The sequence below is a fragment of the Crotalus tigris genome, unplaced genomic scaffold (genome assembly GCF_016545835.1).
Source record: "Crotalus tigris isolate CLP2741 ecotype Arizona unplaced genomic scaffold, ASM1654583v1 scf7180000017607.2124824, whole genome shotgun sequence".
In the NCBI taxonomy this organism is placed as follows: Eukaryota; Metazoa; Chordata; class Lepidosauria; order Squamata; family Viperidae; genus Crotalus; species Crotalus tigris.
Genome location: NW_024096509.1, coordinates 1,699,091 through 1,722,196, shown reverse-complemented (window position 1 = coordinate 1,722,196; position 23,106 = coordinate 1,699,091). Strand labels below are relative to the sequence as shown.

Sequence of the window (23,106 nt, the reverse complement as noted above, 5' to 3'; positions counted from 1 at the left end):
CACCTCCACTAGCTTTGTTGTTGCTCAGATTTTCTAAGGCCCATTTCACTTCGCATTCTAGGATGTCTGGTTCGAGGTCAATGACCATCTCATTGTGGTTATCTGGGATGTTAAGCTCATTCTTGTATAGTTCTTCTGTGTAGTTTTGCCATCTCTTCTTAATCTCTTCTGCCTCTGTTAGGTCTCTGCCATTTTGGTCCTTTATCATGCCCATCTTTGCATTAAACGTTCCCTTCATATCTCCAATTTTCTTGAAGAGATCTCTGGTCCTCCCTATTCTGTTGTTTTCTTCTATTTCTTTGCACTGTTCATTTAAGAAGGCATTCTTGTCTCTTCTAGCTACTCTCTGGAATTCTGCATTCAATTGGGTGCATCTTTCTCTTTCTCCTTTGCCTTTCGCTTCCCTTCTTTCCTCAGCTATTTGCAAAGCTTCCTCAGACAGCCATTTTGCTTTCTTGCATTTCTTTTTCTTTGGGATGGTTTAGTTGCTACCTCTTGTACAATGTTGCAAACTTCCATCCATAGTTCTTCAGGCACTCTGTCTATCAGATCTAATTCCTTAAATCTATTTGTCACCTATACTGTATATTCATTAGGAATATGATTTAGTTCATACCTGAGTGGCCTAGTGCTTTTCCCTACTTTTTTCAATTTAAGCCTAAATTTTGCAACGAGAAGCTCATGATCTGAGCCACAGTCAGCTCCTGGTCTTGTTTTACTGACTGTATAGAGCTTCTCCATCTTTGGCTGCAGAGCACATAGTCAATCTGATTTCTATGTTGACCGTCTGGTGATGTCCATGGGTAGAGCCGTCTCTTGGGTTGTTGGAAAAGAGTGTTTGTTATGACCATCGTATTCTCTTGACAAAATTCTATTAGCCTGTGCCCTGCTTCATTTTGTACTCCAAGGCCAAACTTGCCTGTTATCCCGGTTATCTTTACCCCAAATAGTAATAATAAAATACAGACCAAGGGCCTAAAAGTCATTCCCTTTTCAATCAGTGGGGATAAGAACAAGACAAATCTACTCACAAAACTGGTTTAAGATTCCAGCAGCTGAAATGCCTGAGAGAACATTCAGAACTCTTAATACTTTACAAAAGGCCAAGAGTTCTAAAATTCTGGAAAACTAAAAAGCTACTTTTTTGTTTTATTAATTCTTAGCTCGAGGGTCCCAACTCTCTTTGTCCTGATGGACTCATTTGGAGTTATGAGAGTTTTACTTATTATTAAATTTATATCTTGTTTTTTTTTTTAAACTCCAGGTGGTGTTCATAAGACTCTGTATTTTCCTCATAACAGCAACTTTATGAGATGAGTTGGTCTGAGAGAGAGTGCCTGGCCCAAATTCACACAGCCAGCTTCCATGCCTAAGAGTGAACTAGAACACATAATCTTGGTTTCAGCATCTTAATCTCTCTAACATATTGTGAATATAAAGGAAGTTCTCAATTTATGGTCGCTTAACAAAGTTACAATCTATTTGATGAAGGGGGACTTATGACCCAGATCTGAAGTTCCAATGGTCGCTCCTTACCCCCACGGTCTAGTGACTGCAATGTGGCCTCATTTTTGGCTGTTTGCAGCATCTCAAGGCCACATGACCACATTTTACTATGGTTTTGCTGAAAACTGGCACTTACTTCCAGTTTTTGGCAAAGCCATGCCATAGCAAACAATGGGTTATGACTTTGAAATGGACAGGCACCATTATGGCCATAACTCGAGGACTGAGAAACTTTGCCAAGGTTGAGAAACACTGCTGTAAATGTTCTCAGAGAAAGTCTTTGGGAGGGATCTCCAAACTTGCTTTAAGATTATGGACTTCAACTCCCAGAATTCCCCAGCCAACATGGCTGGCTAAGGGATTATGGGAGGTAAAGTTCACAAGTCTTAAAGTTGCCAAGTTTGGAGACCCCTGTTCTATGATGAGCAGCTGCCTTGAGGTAAATTACCAAGCATCACCCCCAGAAGGTTTTCACTGCCCTTTTTCTGTGCAGATGGCACATTTCCAACAAAGCTAAAAGGCCAACTATCCGTTCTTTCTATCTTCCAAGAAATGTAGATGAGGCTATAAGCTTTGCTTTCCAGCATATTAACTTCCTATAATAGAAGTTAAATTGATGCTATATGAATGTTAAAAAAAAAACCCAGTCTGTTTAGCATAGTCACTTGTAACAAGAGTCTTGGGATAATAGCTTTGTTTTCCTCTTTCAAATCATATACATGAGATTCACAGCCAGATTTCTTATGTTTATTTTTGTGATGGTACATTAGGCTACTGATGAAAAATTTTGTATGGAAATAAATCGGTTATGTTGAAATGCACCGTATAGAGTCTGGGCCATTAAGACTGGTATCATTGTGGAGTCATTATACATAATTATTAGCCTACACAATAAAGGTCAGCTTTTCCCCCCAACGTAATTCTGTTTCTGTTGTTTGGCCTTGTATAAGCTGACTAGAAATTCTGGGTATTACAAGCCTAACATGACTTGTTTAGTACCAGGTTGCAAAAAGCAAAGAAAAATATTGTTTGCCTTCATTGTGCCTTTCTCTCTTCCTTTTGTTTCGATCATTTCAAAATCCTGGATGAAAATCTTGGATGAAATGCAAGAAATAAATAATCCCCTCATCTTACTGACCATTTTTTTCTAATTAACTTTTTTTTAAAAAAAATATGTGTCCATAGGTAACTAAACTATGATTAATATTGACATTTATAAGTGCTAGGAATCAGAGAAAATGAATAGGCAGACAGAGGGGACTCTTTGAACTCTCAGAAAAGGCGCTTTTCTTCAAATTAAACCCTTTGATGTCTCCAGAAAGGCCATTCCAGAAGGTTCTAAGCCGCTAGAACAGTGGTTCTCAACCTGTGGGTCGGGACCCCATTTGGGGTCGAACGACCATTTCATGGGGGTCGCCAAACAAGACTGTCCGCCATTTTTTCCCCTTTTCTTTGGCCACACCCCTGGCACCCGGTGATGTATAAGTGGTTGGGGGTCACCACAACATGGGGAACTGTATTATGGGGTCGCGGCATTAGAAAGGTTGAGAACCACTGCGCTAGAAGATTACAGGGACCTGGAAATAGAAGAGGAGGTAGCTCCAACATACAAGTGTCCAGTAGATGGCAGCACCAAACTAATTTTGGCCATTCTCGAACAAGCTAAATAAGGTTGGATCTGTCTAATCCTTGGTCAGAGAACCAACAAAAGATACTAGAGTTGTAGCCTAGGCTGGGAAGTTGAAAAATATCCTTGAGGGATATAACAACAAGCTTCATCCATATTGTTGGCCGGATAAATGTGTGAATGTCACCAGCCACGAGCCTGACTTTTTTATTTGCTACTATATTAATAGAGAAATGCTTGGGGTAGATTGGATCCTAGTCATACCATTTACTGCATATCATTCCTGGAATATGATTTTCATAGCAGCTAATTCACAGTAAATCGCTTATTCACTTTTATAGCAGGGCTAAGCATATTGCCAATTTTGGGAGCATATTGTAGGGACTTACCCTAAAAGGTGTGGTCAGTTTCATTACCAATTATCCAGAATGACAATCTGGTAAGATTATTCTCTAATTTCCTCTTTGTCTCCTAAATTTGCAATATTTTCAGTTTCTAAGAATGCCTAAGACATCTGTTTGAGGTTCAGAGGCAAATAAAAAGACTTTGGCCAATTGGCTAAAATTATATATATTGTGTTTAACTTATAAAAAAAGTATTAGGTGGGACAGGAAGTTTGTCAGCTGCCAAGAGAGATATCTCCAGACTTGTTGCTTACTCTAATCCTGTTTAATAATGTCCCAGTTAGTGATGAATACCTTTTGAACTTAGCAAATATTCTAATTTAGGAGGAAGTCTGCTCCTAAGCATCAGACTGGAGGGGGGGGGGCTGGCATTCTTATTATTGAACTATGGGTGAACCTCCCTTAACAATTGTTCAGATTTAGTGTGGTACTGAATAATTGTTAGTTACAACTGGTACTTGCACATATATTGGTTGGAGTGTTGTGCAGTCATGTGATCACCATTTAGGACGTCTTTTCTGGCTTCCTACAAGCAAAGACAATGGAGAATCCTGCAGGACCTTGCAAATAGCAACCTCATGATGCCCTCACTTAAAAACAGTGCAGGATTCATTTAATGTCAGCAATGCCTTAATTTCTTTGCAAAGCAGCACAATCATGTGATGTCACACTTCGCAAATGCATCACTTAGTAACAGAAATTCCGGTCCCAATTGCTGTTGTTAACCAAGGACTACCTGTAATTAAATTTGCAATAAAAATTAAGATTGAAATTTGCAGTTCAATTGGCAACTGTCTGTATTCTCTCCATTAAGGCAATAAAATAATAATAAAAAAGATTGTTCTGGGTCTAAACTTAGCAATTAAAAATAAACATGTCTTCTACCTTTCTTCTCCCAATCCCCTTCCCCCAGCATTTCCTTCTGTATGCGACAGTCGGCATAAAGAGAGGGTACGCTCATTTCACGAGAGCGACAAAGATGCCTCTGTGCTAGAGCAGAAGTACGTCCATGAAGTGTATGAAGATATTGCCAGACATTTCAGCAGTACCAGGCATAGTCCGTGGCCACGAGTGCTTGAGTTCCTTAAAGGATTGCCACGTGGGGCTATTGTGGCTGATGTTGGATGTGGCAATGGAAAGTACTTAGGCATCTGCAAAGACTTGTATATGGTAAGATGATATATTGTTTGCGTTTCTGTAAGTTTGTTTATGCGAATGAAGGCAAATATATGCGTCCCAGGATAATGTGGCAGGATCCAGAGCTTTAGTCTTCCAAGATTTCGGAACTTCTCTCTACCAGAATGTGTTTGTTTATGTGCTACATTTATATGCCATTTTAAATTTAGAATAGGTAGTCACTTTTCATTGTTGGAGTCCCATCAAATCATAGCAGTTTACTTTTTTTGCTTTAGAGGCAAGAAGCAAATGAAAATTATAGTGCAATCCATAAATAATCAAAGCACATGAATGATCTTCAGGGAACCTTCACAAGTTGTTTCAATGCTTAAACAAATCCAACTGCAAAATAATTTTGGCTATGTTAGATATATGAAAAATCCCCCAAATTTTTTATTAGGGCAGACTGTAGAGGAGGACAAGTAGTTCTCTATTTACAACCATTTGTTTACTGACCGTTCAAAAAAAATGACTTCTGAAATTTTTGGACACTTAACGATTGTTGCAGGATCCCCGTAGTCACCTGATCAAAATTTGGATGCTTGGTAACTGGCGTGTGTTTATGATGGTTCAGTGACTTGGGGTTATGTGATCGCTTTTTACAACCTTCTGACAAGCAAATTTATTTAACAACTGCAGTGGTTCACTTAACAATTGTGTCAAGAAGGGTCATAAAATTGGGCAAAAGTCACTTAAAAACTGTCTTGCTTCGCAACAGAAATTTTGAGCTTAATTGTTGGATTAACTGTACTGAGTTGGCCTTGAAGAAGGTATCAGCAACTATTAAATAGCCATAGCTTAGCCCCAAAAGGTAAGGGGGAGTGAAAAAGAAGCTGAATATCGATCAGCCTTCACTCTTTTTGGTACAAAATCAGGAAAATATAATCTCTGCCAGGCCTTTAACATTATATTATTATACGGTTTAACAATAAAGTGGAATTCCATAGTTCTTATAGTGTTTATTTTCTGATCTGGCCATCTTGACTGATACATACCTGAAGTATGCTTTTAAAACTAACCATACATAGTCCTGGATAGATTTTAGGCCTATTCTTAATATTAGATTGCACAGTTCCTCACAAGGAATCTTCTGATTGTATTTACCAATCCCATTTGTTTTCTTTCTATGACTTTCACATTTTCCCCTTGAGTATGTCTGAAACTGCTAACTTTCATTTTCATAGAATAAATCAGACCACTGGAAAAAGAATAGATAATACAATAAATCAAACCACAGTCTGGCTTGCTATGTCCAGATTCACATTAGTTATAATATCAAATAATGTCTGCTGGAAGCATCATGTAATCATATCCAAAAAAGTCAAGAAAACGTGAGAGCACAGACATTGAAACAATAGGTTTTCAAGCTACATCCGAAGATTAAAACCACAGGAGAATTTGCTTAGCTTTAGACTAATTATTTTTTTTTCACAATTGCTGTTCAAAGTGTTAGGGTTGATGGATAGTAATCTGTAAAGCAAATGTATTGTCCTCCTTGGCTTCTCTATAAGTTTATCCTGCCTATCAGGTCATAGTTTAAGAGGTTTTAGTTGTTTGTTGCCAAATTGCCCAAACCAAATATTGATGGTGGGGTCATGTGGGGTTAAAGTCATTACCATCTAGGTGTAAGAGGTTAGGTCCATATGGTGGGTATAATCAGGAAATTACATCGTTCTCAGTGGTATATAAAATTAATTAATGTGAATTAATTAAAACTGGATAGCATTTTAGGAGCTAGATGAAATTACTTTCAGTTAGGGGCTGCTAGAGCTGAATAATTGTTTCACTGAACTGCAGATTGCAAGTCTCCTAAGTCATTTTCCATAAAGCCTCTGTCAATTTCAGATGATTATTGGATCTTTTCAGATAGTAAGAGTTATAAAGGACTTCTTATTGCAGCTGAACATTTTCTGATTATCAGGTTCTACTGACTTTAAACAAATGAGAAACCCTTGATACTTTGAAATGTAATTAAAAATGCACAATAATTATTTTGCTTTTGTGGTTTCAGACTTAACATGGTTACCAAATTAGAATTGTTTGAGTTTTTTATTTGTTAGAATTATATCTACCACGATTTCTTGGATCATCATCTACATTAGCAGTAGCATGTAATATTGTCCATAATATGGGGTGACAGGAGATGTGAAAATAAGTTCTGAGAGAAATAAAATGTAGGAGATACAAAGAGTGAGGGATACAGGAGAGAGTTTACACTGTCAGCCCATAAAGCAGTTGTGACTATAGCACTCTTGCTTGGTGATTAATGTAGTGTGTTAAATGTCCTTTGGCTCCATATAATCTATGGGTACAAGAATGAAAGAATTTGTTGACTTTTAATACAGCTGTTTCAAGGGGAAATGTGTCTTTGTAGCTATTTTTCTTAAGAATGGCCATCTTGAGATGGTTTATAGGGACTGTCTTAGAAGAAAAATCTTATTGTATGAGAATCTATTTTGTTTTTCCTCTGTCTAATCTATTTTCTTTGAAGGTAATTTTAGGAAATGGGATTATTTTTGTCTAATGAATAATAAATCTAGATTGCTTGCTTTGTTTTAGGTAAAAACTATCAGGAATTTTAAGCTACAATCCAGTGGATGCTTTACCTGACAGTAGATTCTGCCAAGCACAGCAAAACCTATTTTTTAGTGAACGTACACTGAATTTTATTGTCAGTCAAGCATTGTTATCTCATCACATATTGAGACTGTAACAAATAACTGCCTGTATTATTATAAAACCTGTTACACATTATAGTTTATGGATGATGGCAAGCTTTAGTATTGACTCTTATGCTCATGGCTGAATCAGAGGTTATAGCCTGAAATATGGGTGCATCCTCTTGTACATATATCCCTATATATCATAAATGAGCATGTATGTGTACCAGTGTAGAAATAATCTTTCCCTCCCCCTCTTTAAATGTTTTTCTACTTTCACTGGAAGCAGGAAATCAGTATTCTGGGGTCTCAAATGATCAGTAGCTGGTTTGAACTACATTGCTAGGAATCTCTACTTGTGCAGTTGATAATGTTGATCAGATGACCATCTACCTTCCTTCCAAGTCCAAATTCATTATTTTATTCAATTCTTGGATCTTTAACAGAATAACAGAGTTTGAAGGGCCCCTGGAGATGCTCCAATCCAACTCCCTGCGCAAGCAGGAGATTCCAGACAAGTGGCTCTTCAAACTCATCTTAAAAACCTCCAGCGATGGAGCACCCACAACTTCTGAAGGCCAGCTGTTCCACTGGTTAATTGTTCTCACAGTTAGAAAGTTTCTCCTTAATTCCAGGTTGCTTCTCTCCTTCATTAGTTTCCATCCATTGTTTCTTGTCTTGCCTTCTGGTGCTTTGGAAAATAGGTTGACCCCCTCTTCTTTGTGGAATCCTTGAAACTAAACTTGTTTTCTTTGTTAAATTTTGTTAATGTATGTTAAATCCTTGAAATTAAAAAAAACCCTTACTATTAGTTTCTATAGATATTTATTCTCAATAAATCAATTTAATTTGGTGATGCCAAGAAATGAATGGAATAATTAGAGATGTTTATATTTTGTAAACAGTGGGAGAATGTTTTAATTTCTATAGCAAGAGTGTCAAAGGATCTCAGGTTAACTTCTCATATTTTTCTTATCTTTTCAGTAGATAACTCCACTCTAATCCATATCCATATCTTTTCAGTAGATAACTCCACACTAATCATAGGCATCCATTGTGGTGAGCAGGGGGAGAAATTGACATTATCATGCAAGCAACACAAATTACACACCTGTTTTTGATGTCATGATGCAGCTGCACAATTCCATAATTTATGTAGCACTGTCCCGATGCTCAGTATATTTTAATATCATTGTGGCTTGTTATGGATGCCTGTAGCCTGAGGTATTGTGGTATTTATTTGCAGCAAATCTTATATTCAGTCATAAGTCCGATCAACATACCCAACATTTGTAGGCAGTGGGCATCATTGCATGATATTGCAGTAGCCAAAAATCAAAATCAAAATAATGTGTAGGCTGAAATCTTATAAGAAAAAAAGGCAGATGTTCTAAAATCTCATCAGATGAAGATCTGGTATATAATATTTTTTAAATGAGTACATTAGTTGTCAATTCTCATGTATAGGTATTGTCAAAGACAGATTCTCACAGGCTTACAGCTTCCCAAAGGAAAAAAAAAAGGCCAATCTTAATATCAACTTATTTTTGGAGGAAGCAAGGGAATATTACATCTTTTAACTTTCTTTTTGTGGGAATCTATCATTAAGATGCTCTGATTTTTCAATCCAGTAGATTTTGCTCAAAAATTGGAGTCTGCAGTGTAACTAATAATTATTTCCAAGCTACATCTTTCAGACATAAAAATGCCTATTCATAATTCAATAGATTCCTCATGATTTAAAATAAATTGCTGAAAGCAGATGCATTGTAATAGCAGAGATTTTAATAGCAACTTACATTTTGTAAATGAATGGAAATGAGATAAATGTATCTGCCATGGATGATGATGATGATAATAATAATAAACCTTTACTCTGAAAGACTCCAACATTTTTATAATATCAATATAGAGAAAAAGTTAAAAAAAAGGGGGGGGGGGGAAAACGGGCACACCTAAACTTCTGCTAATACAAAATGTGGCAGCTTTTAATTGTATATAAGCAGTATATAAATCATATTTTTTAAAAAAATAAAAATATGTTAATTTTAAGCTTAATTCAAAGTGCTCTAGGCATTACAGGTCCTACAAAATCCTGTGTGGTGCAATTGTTTTTTTTTTTTTTAAATTATGCCACCCATCTCTCCTACAAGGTGACTGCTGATTACATAAGGCAGATTTTTCAAACTGTCTTCTTGGTATTCTGTGACTTGAGGGAGACTATGGACATAAAAGGAAATTGGTTGAATGCCATCTACTTTCTATCTCTAGAGCAGAATAACAGACTTGGAAGGGACCTTGGAGGTCTTCTAGTCCAGCCCCCTGCTCAGGCAGGAAAGTCTATATCATTTCAGACAAATGATTGTCCAATCTGTTCTTAAAAACCTCCAGTGATGGAGCACCCACAACTTCTGGAGGCAAATCATTCCACTGATTAATTGTGTCAGGAAATTTCTCCTTATTTCTAGATTGCTTCTCTCGTTCATTAGTTTCCATCCATTGTTTCTTATCTTGCCTTCTGGTGCTTCGTAAAATAGATTGATCCCCTCTTCTTTGTGGCAGCCCCTTAGATATTGGAATACTGCTATCATGTCACACCTAGTCCTTCTTTTCACTAGACTAGACAAATCCAATTCCTGCAACTGTTCTTCATATTTTTTAGCCTCCAGTCCCCTAATCACATGGACTTCAACTCTCAAATTCTAGGAGTGGAAGGTCTAGAAATACTGCTGTAGACTGTGTCTCTTTATCAGGAGTTCTATTTTTTTTTCCTAACGAAGAAGTTATGTGGTCTAAAAATGTTTGAAAACCCCTAATATAAATATTCACCATGTACAGAATGAATCTAAGGCGTGTGAAATCACCCCAGCCCATTACGGTTTATTTGATAAACCATGGCTTAGTGCAATATGTGAATTAGTTATGTGTCATCAACATAACTGTAGAGGTCCTTCAGCAAGATTGTCTCAGTTCCCTGTCCATGAGCTGATTCACCACCATCATCTCTCTTTGTTGCTACTGAATGTTCAGTGATCCTTCCCTCTGAGTTGATTTTGAATTGCTTTGCAGTAGGAAAAGTCAAGGGCAATTATAGCTCCTTCTTGCTCCCTTGCAGACTGCAGATGCAAGTGAACAGGAGACAGCAGAAGGGGGAAAATATTCTTACCTTCATAACAGGAGCCTTTTCAGGTGCCCAACTCTTTTGTAATGCCCTTCTAAGCACCTTGAAATACCTTACTTTTCAGATTTGATGAAATGAATCATGGAAAATGGTCCTGTTGTTTTGAAATGCCTTGGAGGCATTCAAGGCAGTCATTTGTAGTAAAAACCGCTGATGGATTTCATCTCTGCTCCACAGAATACCAAGGGCTTGCTTGTGGGAAGCTTGGATACTTAGATTTTATTAGCAGTCAAGAAGCTAAAGTATCTTGGAGATTAAAGACTAGAAACAGCAAACAGCAAAAGCTTAAAAGTATAATGCAAGTCGCTGGAAACACATCTGCCAGCGAGAGATAGGCTTCTCATTTTCCACATAGCATCTTTTCTCCCAAAAGGTGGTACGGCTTTTTCTGTGGAGAAAACAAAGGTTTACGTGAAGGAAATGTTAAAGGCCTGATTCAGAACAAGTAGACCAAGGGAATTTCTCTCTCTTTCTCTGCATGCTGTCATCCTTCTTGCTGTGTTTGTATGCATTTGCCAGAATTTAATTTGCTTTCTCAGGACTCTCATGTTATTAGTTATAGCCGAGATATTTCTCTGGGGAGCCACATAATTTCATTTCAAAATTAGATGTAGTTCTCTCTTCATTAGATTTCTGATACATTACATCAATCAGATTTCAATGGACTTAAATGATTTAATTCCACCTGGTGGAGTTAGTTATTATGAAGTAAAGCTAAATGCCCACAGCATCTCACGTTCCTTTTTGTTCCCTGAACTTGGCTAAGTAATTAATCTCTCCTGGGTTGCATGCTCCCTTACAATTACTCTCTTCTGCATTTTCTATCTTAATTGCTACTTCGATAATAGAAATAAATGGGGCTACTGCTGAAATATGGCTACTGTCTAAGATGAAACCATAACATTTTGACTTCTTTCTTTTCTGGTCTAAAGAAATGCAGTCACTTGATATGGAAACCAAAAATGGGGCAGAAGCTATTCTTTTACATATTCTATTCTCTATTTTATTGAAATCTAAGGAAAAGAGCTTTTCCATTATTTTTTCATCTACAATTCATTAGATTATTTTTAGTAGTTGTTATCATGTAAGGGCATGAGTTCTGAAAGCATCTCTTTATTGATGAGATTCATCACCTGGAAAGCGATTGAAAATGGCTCTTTACCGCTATTTAGTAAATGCCGCTTCCATCATCTGAGAGGTAAACTAGAAATCACTTTCTCCTCAAGATTGTATTTTAATGTTGTGGTTTTGGATGGTCATTTTAGAGCCAACTTCTGTATAGATAAAATACAGGTAGTCCTCGACTTACAACAATTCATTTAGTGACTGTTCAAAGTTACAGTAGCACTGAAAAATGTGACTTATGACCGTGTTTCCTAGTTACGACTTTTGCAGCATCCTCATGATCATGTGATCAAAATTCAGACTCTGGGCAACTGGTTCATATTTATGAACTTTGCTGGGTCTCAAGGTCATGTGATCATCTTTTGCGACCTTCTGACAAGCAAAGTCAATGGGGAAGCCAGATTTACTTAGCAAACAGGTTATTAACTGCAGTGATTCACTTACAATTGTGGCAAGAAAAGTCGTAAAATGGGGCAAAACTCTTTTAACAAATGTCTCACTTAACAACAAAAGTTTTAGGCTCAATTGTGGTCCTACGTTGAGGACTACCTGTACATGAACAAGATTCAAATGTTAGTCATAAAATAATAATAAGATAACAATGAAGTAGCAGTATTACTAATATCAGTAGCCAACCCAAAATATCAATATATAAATGAAAACATATCAGAGAAACACCTGTCTATCTCAGGATTCTTAGCATGGACAGTAATGCAACATCTGGAAGCAAGAGTATTCCTAAAGACACATCTCCAAATTTCACACTATGCAGTTGATATTTTTGCCATGATCGAAAAAGAACACACACAAAACAATGATAAATATATTTCAGGAATTAAATTCACAAGAGAAAAATGAAATAAGAGCCTACCCTTCTTGGACATACTCTAACTGAAGAGTGAGCAACTATGGCCCCTTATGACTTGTGGACATGGTTGGCTCAGGAATTCTGGGAATTGAAGTCCATGGGTCATAAAGGGGCCATAGTTGCCCATCCTTGCAGAGCAGTCCACACTAATACTGAATTATCTCAGCAACAACCCAACGACATACGAAACAAGCTATGTAATAACCCTCTTCAGGTACGCAGAAGCATGCTGCAATAATCCCAAATTCCAAAAAAGCAGAAATACACACAAACACATGCAGCCAGATGTTTAATAGAATGAATTGCCATACAAATTCATCAAAAGTGTCTGACCACACAGCCAATCACAACACAATATAACACAAAAGAACAGTTTTGCCATACATTGAAAATGTCTCAGAAACCACAGTTTATTGCATCCATTTGCCATCATAGTAATCCATAAACCAACAAAATCTAGCCAAACCATCCACACAAACCCGAAGACCCTACAGCAAAAATAAGCAAAATAAGACATCACTTGCAACATACAATGCTGGGAATGTGAAAACTACCATCCACCGTAAACAGGTCTATAAACATCAATTGGCAGTGAATAGGCAGGATGAAAACGCTTTAATTTTCTATCATGCGGACAAGTTGAAACACAATTTCAATTGGGCAATGTAGCTCTTTCAGAATAAGTCAGATTTTAATTCTAGAGGTACGGTGACAAACCAACCATTGAAATGAATATCTACAAACCATTCTGAATAGGAAACAGCAAAAATCAAGGAAAGGGAAGACAGCCCAAAGAATATTCTTCCTTAGTAACACCTATTGGCCAACCGCCAGATAAGCAGAACTACCACCAGATAAACAGAACCAATCAAGGAAGAAACAATACTCTACTTAAAGAGCAATCAAGGAAAAAAACAACCAAAGGCTGGTAGGAAAAACTGTTGTATCTAAAATCACCAAATTTCACTCTTTCATCCATTGATACTATCTAATCTGGGAATGAAACATCTGGAAGAATAGAAGCTCAGAAAACACCAAAAAGCCAACAGTTCAATCCTGAGCTATATATTAAATGCTATTAAATGAAAGTAAATGTTTTCTAACACTGTGTCAGCATAATAAAGTCTTTCTAAATCAGCAGGACTTTAAGAATTCTCTAAATGCCTGCAGAGATGGAGTTTTAAGTATCACAGGAGTTGGCATTATTTCCCAGTGAAATTTACTTAATGAGTACCTCCAGTCATATTTTTACTTCTGAAATGAGGTGGAGGAGACAGAGCATTAAGTCTCAAACCTGTATCTTTCCTTCAGGGCCAAACATATGATATTAGTAGTTTGCTGGCTTTTCCAGTGGAGAAAGGATGATATGGATCTAGTTTTAGAATCTAGACTCCTGCAGCAGCTACCCAGATGTCACATGTTTCCATTTGTGTAGACTTTCCCTCCCTGCAATTTTGCCATACTGTACTTTCTATATTTGCTGTATCTTGATAAGGTACAAGTAGTCCTTGACTTACAACTCTAATTTGTCTGGCAGTTATGGTGGTAAGTCATGATGGTCATAAAACAGGTCATGTGATTGGCCCAATTTTAAAACCTTTTCTTGCAGTGGTTGTTAAGAAAATGTATCAGTCATTAGGTGAACCGATTGTTTACTATGGGTGGGTTTTTGTTGCAAACTGGAAGTAAGTGCCGGTTTCTGGGGAATATGTCATAAATTGCAATCATGTGGCCGCAAGACGCGCAAACCGGTGTAAATGTGGGCTGGTTGCTGAGCACCCCAAATGTGTTCACATGACTAGGGGGCTGGCTGTTGGAACTTCAGAACCAGGTCATAAGTAGCTTTTTGAGGAGACTGTTGTAAATTTGAATGGTCGCTAAGTGACTGGTTTAAGTTGAGGACTATCTGCATTGAATTCCCCCTCAGAGGTTGTGCTAAGCTCAAAAGTTTCTCATTTTTCCCTGCTTGGGGAGGGGTCTTTACCTCCTTGCTTGAACAATGAATTTCTCCACTATTCTTTCACAAGTTGCAGTGTGACCTTTCTCAGCTGCTGGTTTCACCTGTCCCCGTTACAAGTGGTATCTTCCTTAATCTCATAGCCCAGGAGTAGGCAACCTTGGGTTTTTTATGACTCGTGGACTTCAACTCTCAGAATTCTGGGAATTGAAGTCCACGAGTCATAAAAGACCCAAGGTTGCCTACCCCTGTCATACCTGAAGCTCTTTTGCATTCCGTGGACTTCCTGCTTTTCTGTTCCCATTTGTTCAAATGGGCTGGTTCAAGGTTGCATCTGTCCCTTCTGTCTTTGCTGTACATTGAGGCTATGAATACAAATAGCATACCCAATGCAGAAGATCTTGTTGGCAAGCCGGGTGATTGTACCACTGTCGGAAAAAGCTCATCGGTATTCATCTGCATTATTGCACATGCCCCAAAGTTCAGCTTTGGCATTCCAAATCTGTTGCTGGACTGAAGTTCGCCTCTGAATCAATCCTGATCACAGAAGCATGTCGAGAGAGGAAGAAAGTTAATTAGTTAGAAAAATGTTAAAATAACCTCTGATAATCTGAATGAGATCACAGCACTAGTTGAGAAATGATAAAATGCAAGTTTGCAGTAATTATCTCTTTCCAGTTTCCATGGACATGCATCCAGTATTCATCACATTTATACTAAAGGGAAATTTTCTCTGGAGCTGCCATATCTTTTGTATTTTTATCACACTTGAAATAATTGATGCTCTGAAGTATTTTTATTTTATTGCAAGATCTAATCTTTTTGCAACTGATTCACTTTGCTATATAGGACGTTGCAACTAAGCCTGATTTTGCAATTATTTGATATAATTTAGATGCAAATTAGGACTTCATATTCTGACTGTCATATGCTTTATTCCTCTTGGTTAGCTAAGCTGTTAGCTCATTACATTTTATCACAGTAGGGTGTTGTTGTCTCTTTCAAGGTCATTTCAGGGTTGTCTGTTTGATTGAATTCCTGCTTCTCTGTCCATTTTTACTGTTCTTACTTGGGACAGCAGAAAGTGATTGCAGTGAATGGAATGTTGTCTCTTTATAAGAGAACCAAGTTTGCCTCTTGAGTCTCTATTTAGTTGCTGAGATGTTCATATGAAGGTCCAAATTCCATCCCTTTCTCCCAGCTTTAAAGTATCTAACAGAGCTCTTTGTTAGAAATTGTTTTCATCACTTTTTTAACATTCTCTTTTTCACCCAGTCATGAAAAATTCTTGTAGTCCTTGTAAACACCAGAATGGACCAATTTGTTTGTTTGGAGAACAATCTGTTCTGCAGATGGTGGGCTCTGGTGCTGTAAACGTTCTTAATTAAAATCAAAGTCTTTACGATGATACCCAGTAATGAAATTGGCATCATTAGCAATAAAGATTTCCCAGTTACGGCAAATCTATAATATGAATAGCATTATGTGCAATTGGTGTACACTTTACATTTATCCTAATCCAACAAAATTGAAATGTGGGATATCATTTTTTTCTTACAGCTCTTTCCCTTTAATGAAATGGAGCAAATTTGCTTTGAGAATTAGATCTGGCATATATTCTGTCAATAAACCACTTTGTAACTGGCAGCTAAAACTGACTAAATTGAGAATTTAATCTGTCTTGCCTGGAAACACTAAAATAAATAATCTGTTGTTTAAAAATTCCATTTAGGTTAACACAAATGAGTAAATTGTTAGAGTTACCAAAGGAAACTATTTATTGGTTTTTGTATGCCCCATCTTTTGACTTTACATGACATTATTTTCATTTGATATATGCAAGTGCACGAATCAAACCTAGTTTATAGCTTTTGCATTCTGTTTTTTTTTGCTTTCTAGTAGCTAATCCATCAACTAAAATTAGTCTTGTAGATCAACATTCATATTCATAGCAAGCAATCCATGGTACAGATTTGCATGATTCCCTCTGTTGTTGTTTTTTTACTGTAATAAACTTTTTATATGTAATTTATTTCCTCTTTGCAAATATAATATTTTGCCTGGAAGCAGACTGATTCCTGGATTGCCATGATGATTATGAATAGCCATAATTTTTTATAATCTATGAATAGAAAAGTATTTTACTCATAAAGTTGGGCTTTACCCGCTCACATTGGCAACCTCTGAAACATCGTAAGGTGTGTAGGTGTGTATATTTATATGTTACCTTTCTGTTCAGAAAGCATTGTGGGATTCTTGGAAATAGTGTGATATATTGCAGGAGAGTATAAATCAGGAGTCACAGCTGATGGAGAATTAGTGGATGTTCCTAAATTTTGAGATCATATTATATGCATTCTCACAATAGGCTGCCATGGGGGATATGCTTAGTCACAAAATACCTATTTATCCAAAGGCAAAATAGTGAAGTTTCCAGTCTCCCTTTCCAGCTTTTATGGGTCCATGTAGAATAAACATTATCTGAAATAAAGGTAATGCTTGAGCCTGACCGTTTGCTTTGCACAATGTTAGCTGTCTGTCTTTTTTGAAAAAGAATCTAAAAAGTACTAAAACCAGATAGGACAGTGGTGGCGAATCTATGGCACGGGTGCCAGAGGCGGCACTCAGAGCCCTCTCTGTTGGCACGCGCGCCTTCGCCCCAGTCCTAGGCCTTCAGCTGGGTTTTATAAAATCTTTTCGCTTTAGGCCTCCGCTGCCGTGTGCAAAAAAAAAAAAAAGGTTCAGTTAATTTCAACTTCTCGTGGGAAAAAAAAATCTTGTAAAGTTGGAATTGATTGATTGAACTTTTTAGTCCCACCCAGTGTGCCGTTACCACCTCAGCCACGCCCAGCCAATGGGCCACACCCACCCGGCACTTGACGATGCATAAGTGGGTTTTGAGTTTGGGCACTCGGTCTCTAAAAAGTTCGCCATCACTGAGATAGGACATTGCACCCAGCAGGCATTGCAGGAGGTATCCCTGAGGACCATACTAGAGTTTTAAGCTCTAAGTGTGAGGCAGAAATATCAAGCTTGTTTGTTTCTTGCACCAATGCAAAAACTACTTGGGATTCAGTCTGGGGCTTCCTTTTCAAATCTCCTTCATTCTATAGCTGCTGCTGTCAAGTTGATAGTAATAGTACAGTAGAAATTGCTTCTGCTACAATCCTGCTGGATTTCCAAAGCTATCCACAAAGTCATTTGATGCGATCTGAAGGTCAAATGAGAGTGCTACAGTGCTCCTTTTCTTGAGGTTGAAAATTAAATTGATCTCTCCTGCTGTGTGTTTCCATGCTATTTGAACTGGGCTGTCATAGGAAACATACAGTTGGTAGTAAATTAATAAACCCAATTCAGACTGTCTCTGAACTTTTTACTGATTGGAAAAAAAGGGAGGAATGCAACTATATAGCTGTCTAACAGCAACAGTATAAATGCCCTTTTCATGCCACAGATTATTTTTTATAAAAACCTCTGATTTCAGACCAAAAGAAGATGTCTCAGATGGACTGCTCTGTCTGTTGAGACTAGCTCGTTCCAAAATGTGGATAAAGTTTGTTAGGTGTAGGAGTTCTTCAGTATTTACAACTCCTGCCAAAAATTACTCTTAGTAATTCTAGGAACCATGGTTTATATTCCTCATAAGCCTGAATACCACCCTACCCAATGAGGACAGTCTGAAGGAACTTGTGGTTGTCAGCAAAGAAGATCTGTATACAGATACATTACCAGTGACAAATAGTCTCTGTCTGAACTTGTCTCCTATCAGTTGGCTGGTAGCTAATTATTATATTTTCAGTTATAAAATAGTCTTGTCAAAAGTAACATTAGAAGGTAGGCAGTAAGAGCAGCTAAGTGGCACCATTAAAAGGTAACCTCGATCCATTTTCAGAGTACTGTTCTCATGAAAGATGCGTTAAGGCCATCTGCAGTGGAAATTGGATAAGACGGTGGGTGGAACTATGCTCAACCTAGCCTTTTGCGTTCAGCCTAGCCTACTCTGCCTTGTATTCATTGTAGTTCTGATGTCTTCCGCTTAATAACCGTACATGCATTGATTTTATTCCAAGCTGTTTTGAGTGTCTTATGGAAGAGACCTGGGGCAGCAGAATGTATTTCAAATATACAAGGTCAGAGCTAATATTGCTGCAAGCATTCCTAAGTGAATTGTCTAGTTGGAGAAAAAGAAAATTAAAAGGGGCAGAGGTAGCCATGTTTGCTCTCTTTGCTATCCTTCCCCCCCCCTTTTTTTTTAAATTTGGCAAATTGACAGAATGTATAGTGGGAATGCAATAGATGGAAGATGTGAGAAAATACTACCTTTCCCTGGGGGAAACATGGAGCACCGGGTCAGTCAGGATCCATTTCCTGTTACTTTTGTGCATATCAGATGATAATGAAAAGTAGAATTAAAATGTAAACCCTACTTTGGTTATGTCAGTTGGATCCCAGATGGGGTGTCTTGATGGCAGGAATGTGAAAGAGAATTGATTTCTTAATGGTACTGAGGGATCAAGCAATAGTTTGTTTTTGATACCATTTAGACAGAGTTGGCAAGCTCCCCTTCTATGAAATGCAGCTAATATTGAACTATTCCATAAGTCTTGGTGGGGGAAAAAAGGAGGTTTATAAATCAAGGCAGTCAGTGGGGTGGATTGTGTTAAAAGAACAGCATAAAAGAGAGAAACTTAAAAGCTTTGATGCCTGCAGGTGCAATTTGGAGTTTAGAGTCCTTCACATCTGGGCAGCCAGCTGTTACTGTTCCTTTCACTGAACAAGTATGCGTGTATGTTGTTAATTCAGCACTTAGATAATCTTCCCTAAAGAGATAAAAATTAATCAACATTTCAATATTGGATCTAGAAAACTGGGTCTCTGTTGCTTATTTCTGAAAAACTGCATAATTTTAATGTTCATTCTTGGTTTCTCACACTTTTTTTTTAATTTAACAGTTTGGCTGTGACCGTAGTAAGACTCTGGTAGACATCTGTGGAGAGAAGGAATTTCAGGCTTTTGTGTGTGATGCGCTCACTGTGCCAATACGGAGTGGTTCGTGTGATGCTTGCATATCCATTGCGGTCATCCATCATTTTTCAACACTGGTAGGTTAAAACTGCCTAAAAGTGGAAAGATTGTAATATAGTTTGTCCTTCTGTTTCATGGTTGTTGTTGTTTTTGTTGTTTTCATTCCAGGGATTAGTTAGCTGTGACTCCCAGTTCTATTTTTGCAACTCCTTCCAGATTGCTTCTTTGATTTTTACATCACAATTAGTGGCACCATTGAATTAAGGCCTATTGTGCTTATTTTTTCTATCTACAACTATTTTCTGGGGTTGGAGTGGGGGCAAAAAAGAAAATGGAAAAGAAATTCTGGAGTACCTTCCCATCCTGTGAAATTCCTATCCCGCTAAATTCTGTTTCAACTTCACTGGAGATAGGTCTATTGAAGCAAATTATGAATCCAGCGTTGTCTTGTGATGAGAGATTCTTCTGAATCTTTTTTGTAAGACTTTGCTCTCCAAGTTAACTTTCATAAGTTAGTTTTTCACCAATATGGCATTAACCTTTCCTATTCTGGATGTGAACAGATCATAGCACTTGCATGCAGTGGTTCTCAGTTTTGCTAGTTACAACACAACCAATAGTTTTTTTTTTTTTTAAGTGTCAGAACAGAGGATAAAGGATTTAAGCTTAGCTACTGGAAGATCTCTTTTGCCTAATTAGACCTGCCGTTATTTCCCTTTCAAAGGAAATTCAGTTACGTGTCCTGTTAACATTTCTAATACAATTAAGGAAGTTCACGGGGGCTTCCTTACTATGAGAGATCTATTTTGTTATGTTCTATAGGTAGTCCTCGACTTACGTCGGTAATTAAGCTTGCAATTATGATCATAAGTCAGTCATTAAATGAATCCTCATGTGACCGCTCCTGGTTTTATGATCTTTTTTGCAGCATTCGTAAAGCAAATGCCTCAGTCGTTAAGCAAACTATTATTTGCTATGGGTGTTTTTTTTCTAGAAACTGGAAATAAATGTGTTTTCCCACAAAAACATAAATCGTAGCCCCATGGCTGCAGGATGCTGCAAATGGCAGCTGATGCGGGCGGTTGCTGAGCACTAGGGCACGGGCAGCTGTCAGAGCTTTGTATGTGGGTCGTAAGTTTATTGTAACTTCAAATAGTCCCTAAGCAACAACTGTTTGTAAGTCGAGGACTACCCGTAATTACAGTGGTTCTTAATTCTTTCTTTCACTAAAGTACTCACATGTTATGGTAGCAGTTACTTGTTCTGTACGTTTGGCTATTTTATTGTTTGCTGATTTTTTTTAAAAAAATCATTGTATATTAATTAATTATATTAATTTCATTGATATATAATTCTGTTAAATAACTGAAAGGCCCGAAAGATGTATAATTTAAAGAGTAGAAATATACAGACTAAAGAATAGTACAGTGTTTCTAATTCTCTGAGCTCAGTTTTGTATTTTGTTTTGTTCTGAAGTAAAATTTTTAGTTTGTTCCCTTTTACCTTTAGAATGACTGTCTGTGTTTCTCCCCCTTGAGTAGGAGAGGAGGCTGGCTGTCCTCTGTGAACTAACTCGGCTGCTGAGACCAGGTGGGAAAGCACTTGTTTACGTTTGGGCAATGGAACAGGAATACAAGGAGCAGAAGTCGAAGTATCTGAAAGGAAAAAAAGCTAGTGATAAAAGTCTTGGCAATGCTGTCAGCGACACACTAAATAAAACAGGTAGCACTGAATGCCATGGTTTAGCACAGCCCAACAAGGACTGTAATCAGCCTAAGGGGACGAGCAACAGTCCAAACCAGGTGGTTCCTGCCAGCTTGCCTATTCATATAAACAGAACTTCCTTTGAATCCCAAGATGTCTTGGTCCCTTGGCATCTGAAAGATGGAATAAAGAAAAAGACAAGACATGCCAAGCTTTGTCAGCCTCTGGATGGCTCTACAAATGCTCCAGAACCCAACCCTGTTTTTCACCGCTATTACCATGTCTTCTACGAAGGTGAACTGGAACAGCTGTGTAAACAACTAGATTGCATAAAGGTGCAAAAAAGTTATTATGATCAAGGAAACTGGTGTGTTGTTCTTGAAAAGCAGTGACATCTTCACAGCTCCATGGAGGCAGTTGTGTCTTTGATGGATTTATTGATACAATTATTTCTAAAACATGATTGGCTATCTTGGCATTTGGTATTGTGTGTATATTTAAAAAACAATAAATATCACTTTTACATCCTCCAAGGAGAGAGTGCCTTGTTTCTGCCCCGATTTATGAAATTTTACCCTGATGATCAGATTTCATGAACATCCTTGCAGTTTACAGATCTGTTGGTTCCAGGAGATGTGATCAAATTTTGAAAGTTTCTGATTTGATGCTCCCAAATGCAGAGGAACAGTAATTTCTTGAGAAATGTCAAAGTTATGAAGGATATAAAGGACTATTTTATTTAGCAAAACTAACAGGTTACAGTGAATTCTGGTCCTGTGCACCTGGGGCAGGCCAAAACAAACATCGTACGAATACCTCAGACCATCATAAGGATTTGATCAAAGAAGGACAGAGCATGTGCTCAATATAATGAAGCAAAGTAATGTATTTGAAATTAATGCAGGAACAGAAGAGAAGGCCTGGAATGGTTTCAGAGTAGGAGAGGCGACAAAGGGATATTTTGAAAGGTAATATAGAATCCTTGGTTCAAGGCAGTGCCAGCACTCTATTATTGTTCTAGCAAGCTTGCCCATTGTCTCCTTCACCACAATTGCAGAAAAAGAGAAATAAGAGGCCAACTGGCACATTCCCAAGTACTTAGCAATCTCCCACAACATTAAACTTGGTCATAAATTCTAGAAGGATTTGCAAAAAGGACCTGTGAATCCTTAATTATATACAGCCCTGCAATTATACTTGGCTGGTGATTCTATAAGATACAAACATCATTGGCATAGAAATCAATCAATATACAGTGAGGGAGAGAGAGAAAGGGACTGATACATAATATTTTCTAGCGAATATTCCACTAATTTTCATTATTAAAAATGATTCTGTGTAGAGATACCAAAAAGGTATATAAAGATTGTTGTTGTTGTTAATTGCGAAGTCGTGTCTGACCCATCGCGACCCCATGAACAACGTTCCTCCAGGTCTTCCTGTCCTCTACCATCTTCTGGAGTCCATTTAAGTTCACACCTACTGCTTCAGTGACTCCATCCAGCCATCTCATTCTCTGTCGTCCCCTTCTTCTATTGCCCTCAATCTTTCCCAGCATTAGGCCCTTCTCCAGTGAGTCCTTCCTTCTCATTAGGTGGCCAAAGTATTTGAGTTTCAACTTCAGGATCTGGCCTTCTAAAGAGCAGTCAGGGTTGATCTCTTCTAGGACTGACCGGTTTGAACACCTTGCAGTCCAAGGAACTCGCAGGAGTCTTCTCCAGCACCATAGTTCAAAGGCCTCAATTCTTTGGCTCTCAGCCTTTCTTATGGGTATATAAAGATACAGAGTATCAAAAGTTAAAAGTTTCAGAATACAATTTCCATTTCTTCCTCAGCTTTATATTTCCACTAAAACTTCATTTTTAATTGATAA

The 23,106-nt window shown here is 37.7% G+C and overlaps 1 protein-coding gene across 3 annotated transcripts in view; it reads left to right on the top strand.

The window, feature by feature from the left end:
- ALKBH8 (alkB homolog 8, tRNA methyltransferase) overlaps positions 1–21,766 on the top strand; it is a 53,139-nt gene extending 31,373 nt beyond the window's left edge. For all 3 annotated transcript variants that reach the window (XM_039322151.1, XM_039322162.1, XM_039322143.1), the window contains 3 exons: positions 4,451–4,707; positions 19,457–19,606; positions 21,071–21,766. In XM_039322151.1, coding sequence (XP_039178085.1) covers positions 4,451–4,707; positions 19,457–19,606; positions 21,071–21,625 — 962 coding nt within the window. In that variant the 3' untranslated portion in view covers positions 21,626–21,766. The remainder of the gene's footprint in view (positions 1–4,450; positions 4,708–19,456; positions 19,607–21,070) is intronic.
- Positions 21,767–23,106: the final 1,340 nt, after the last annotated feature.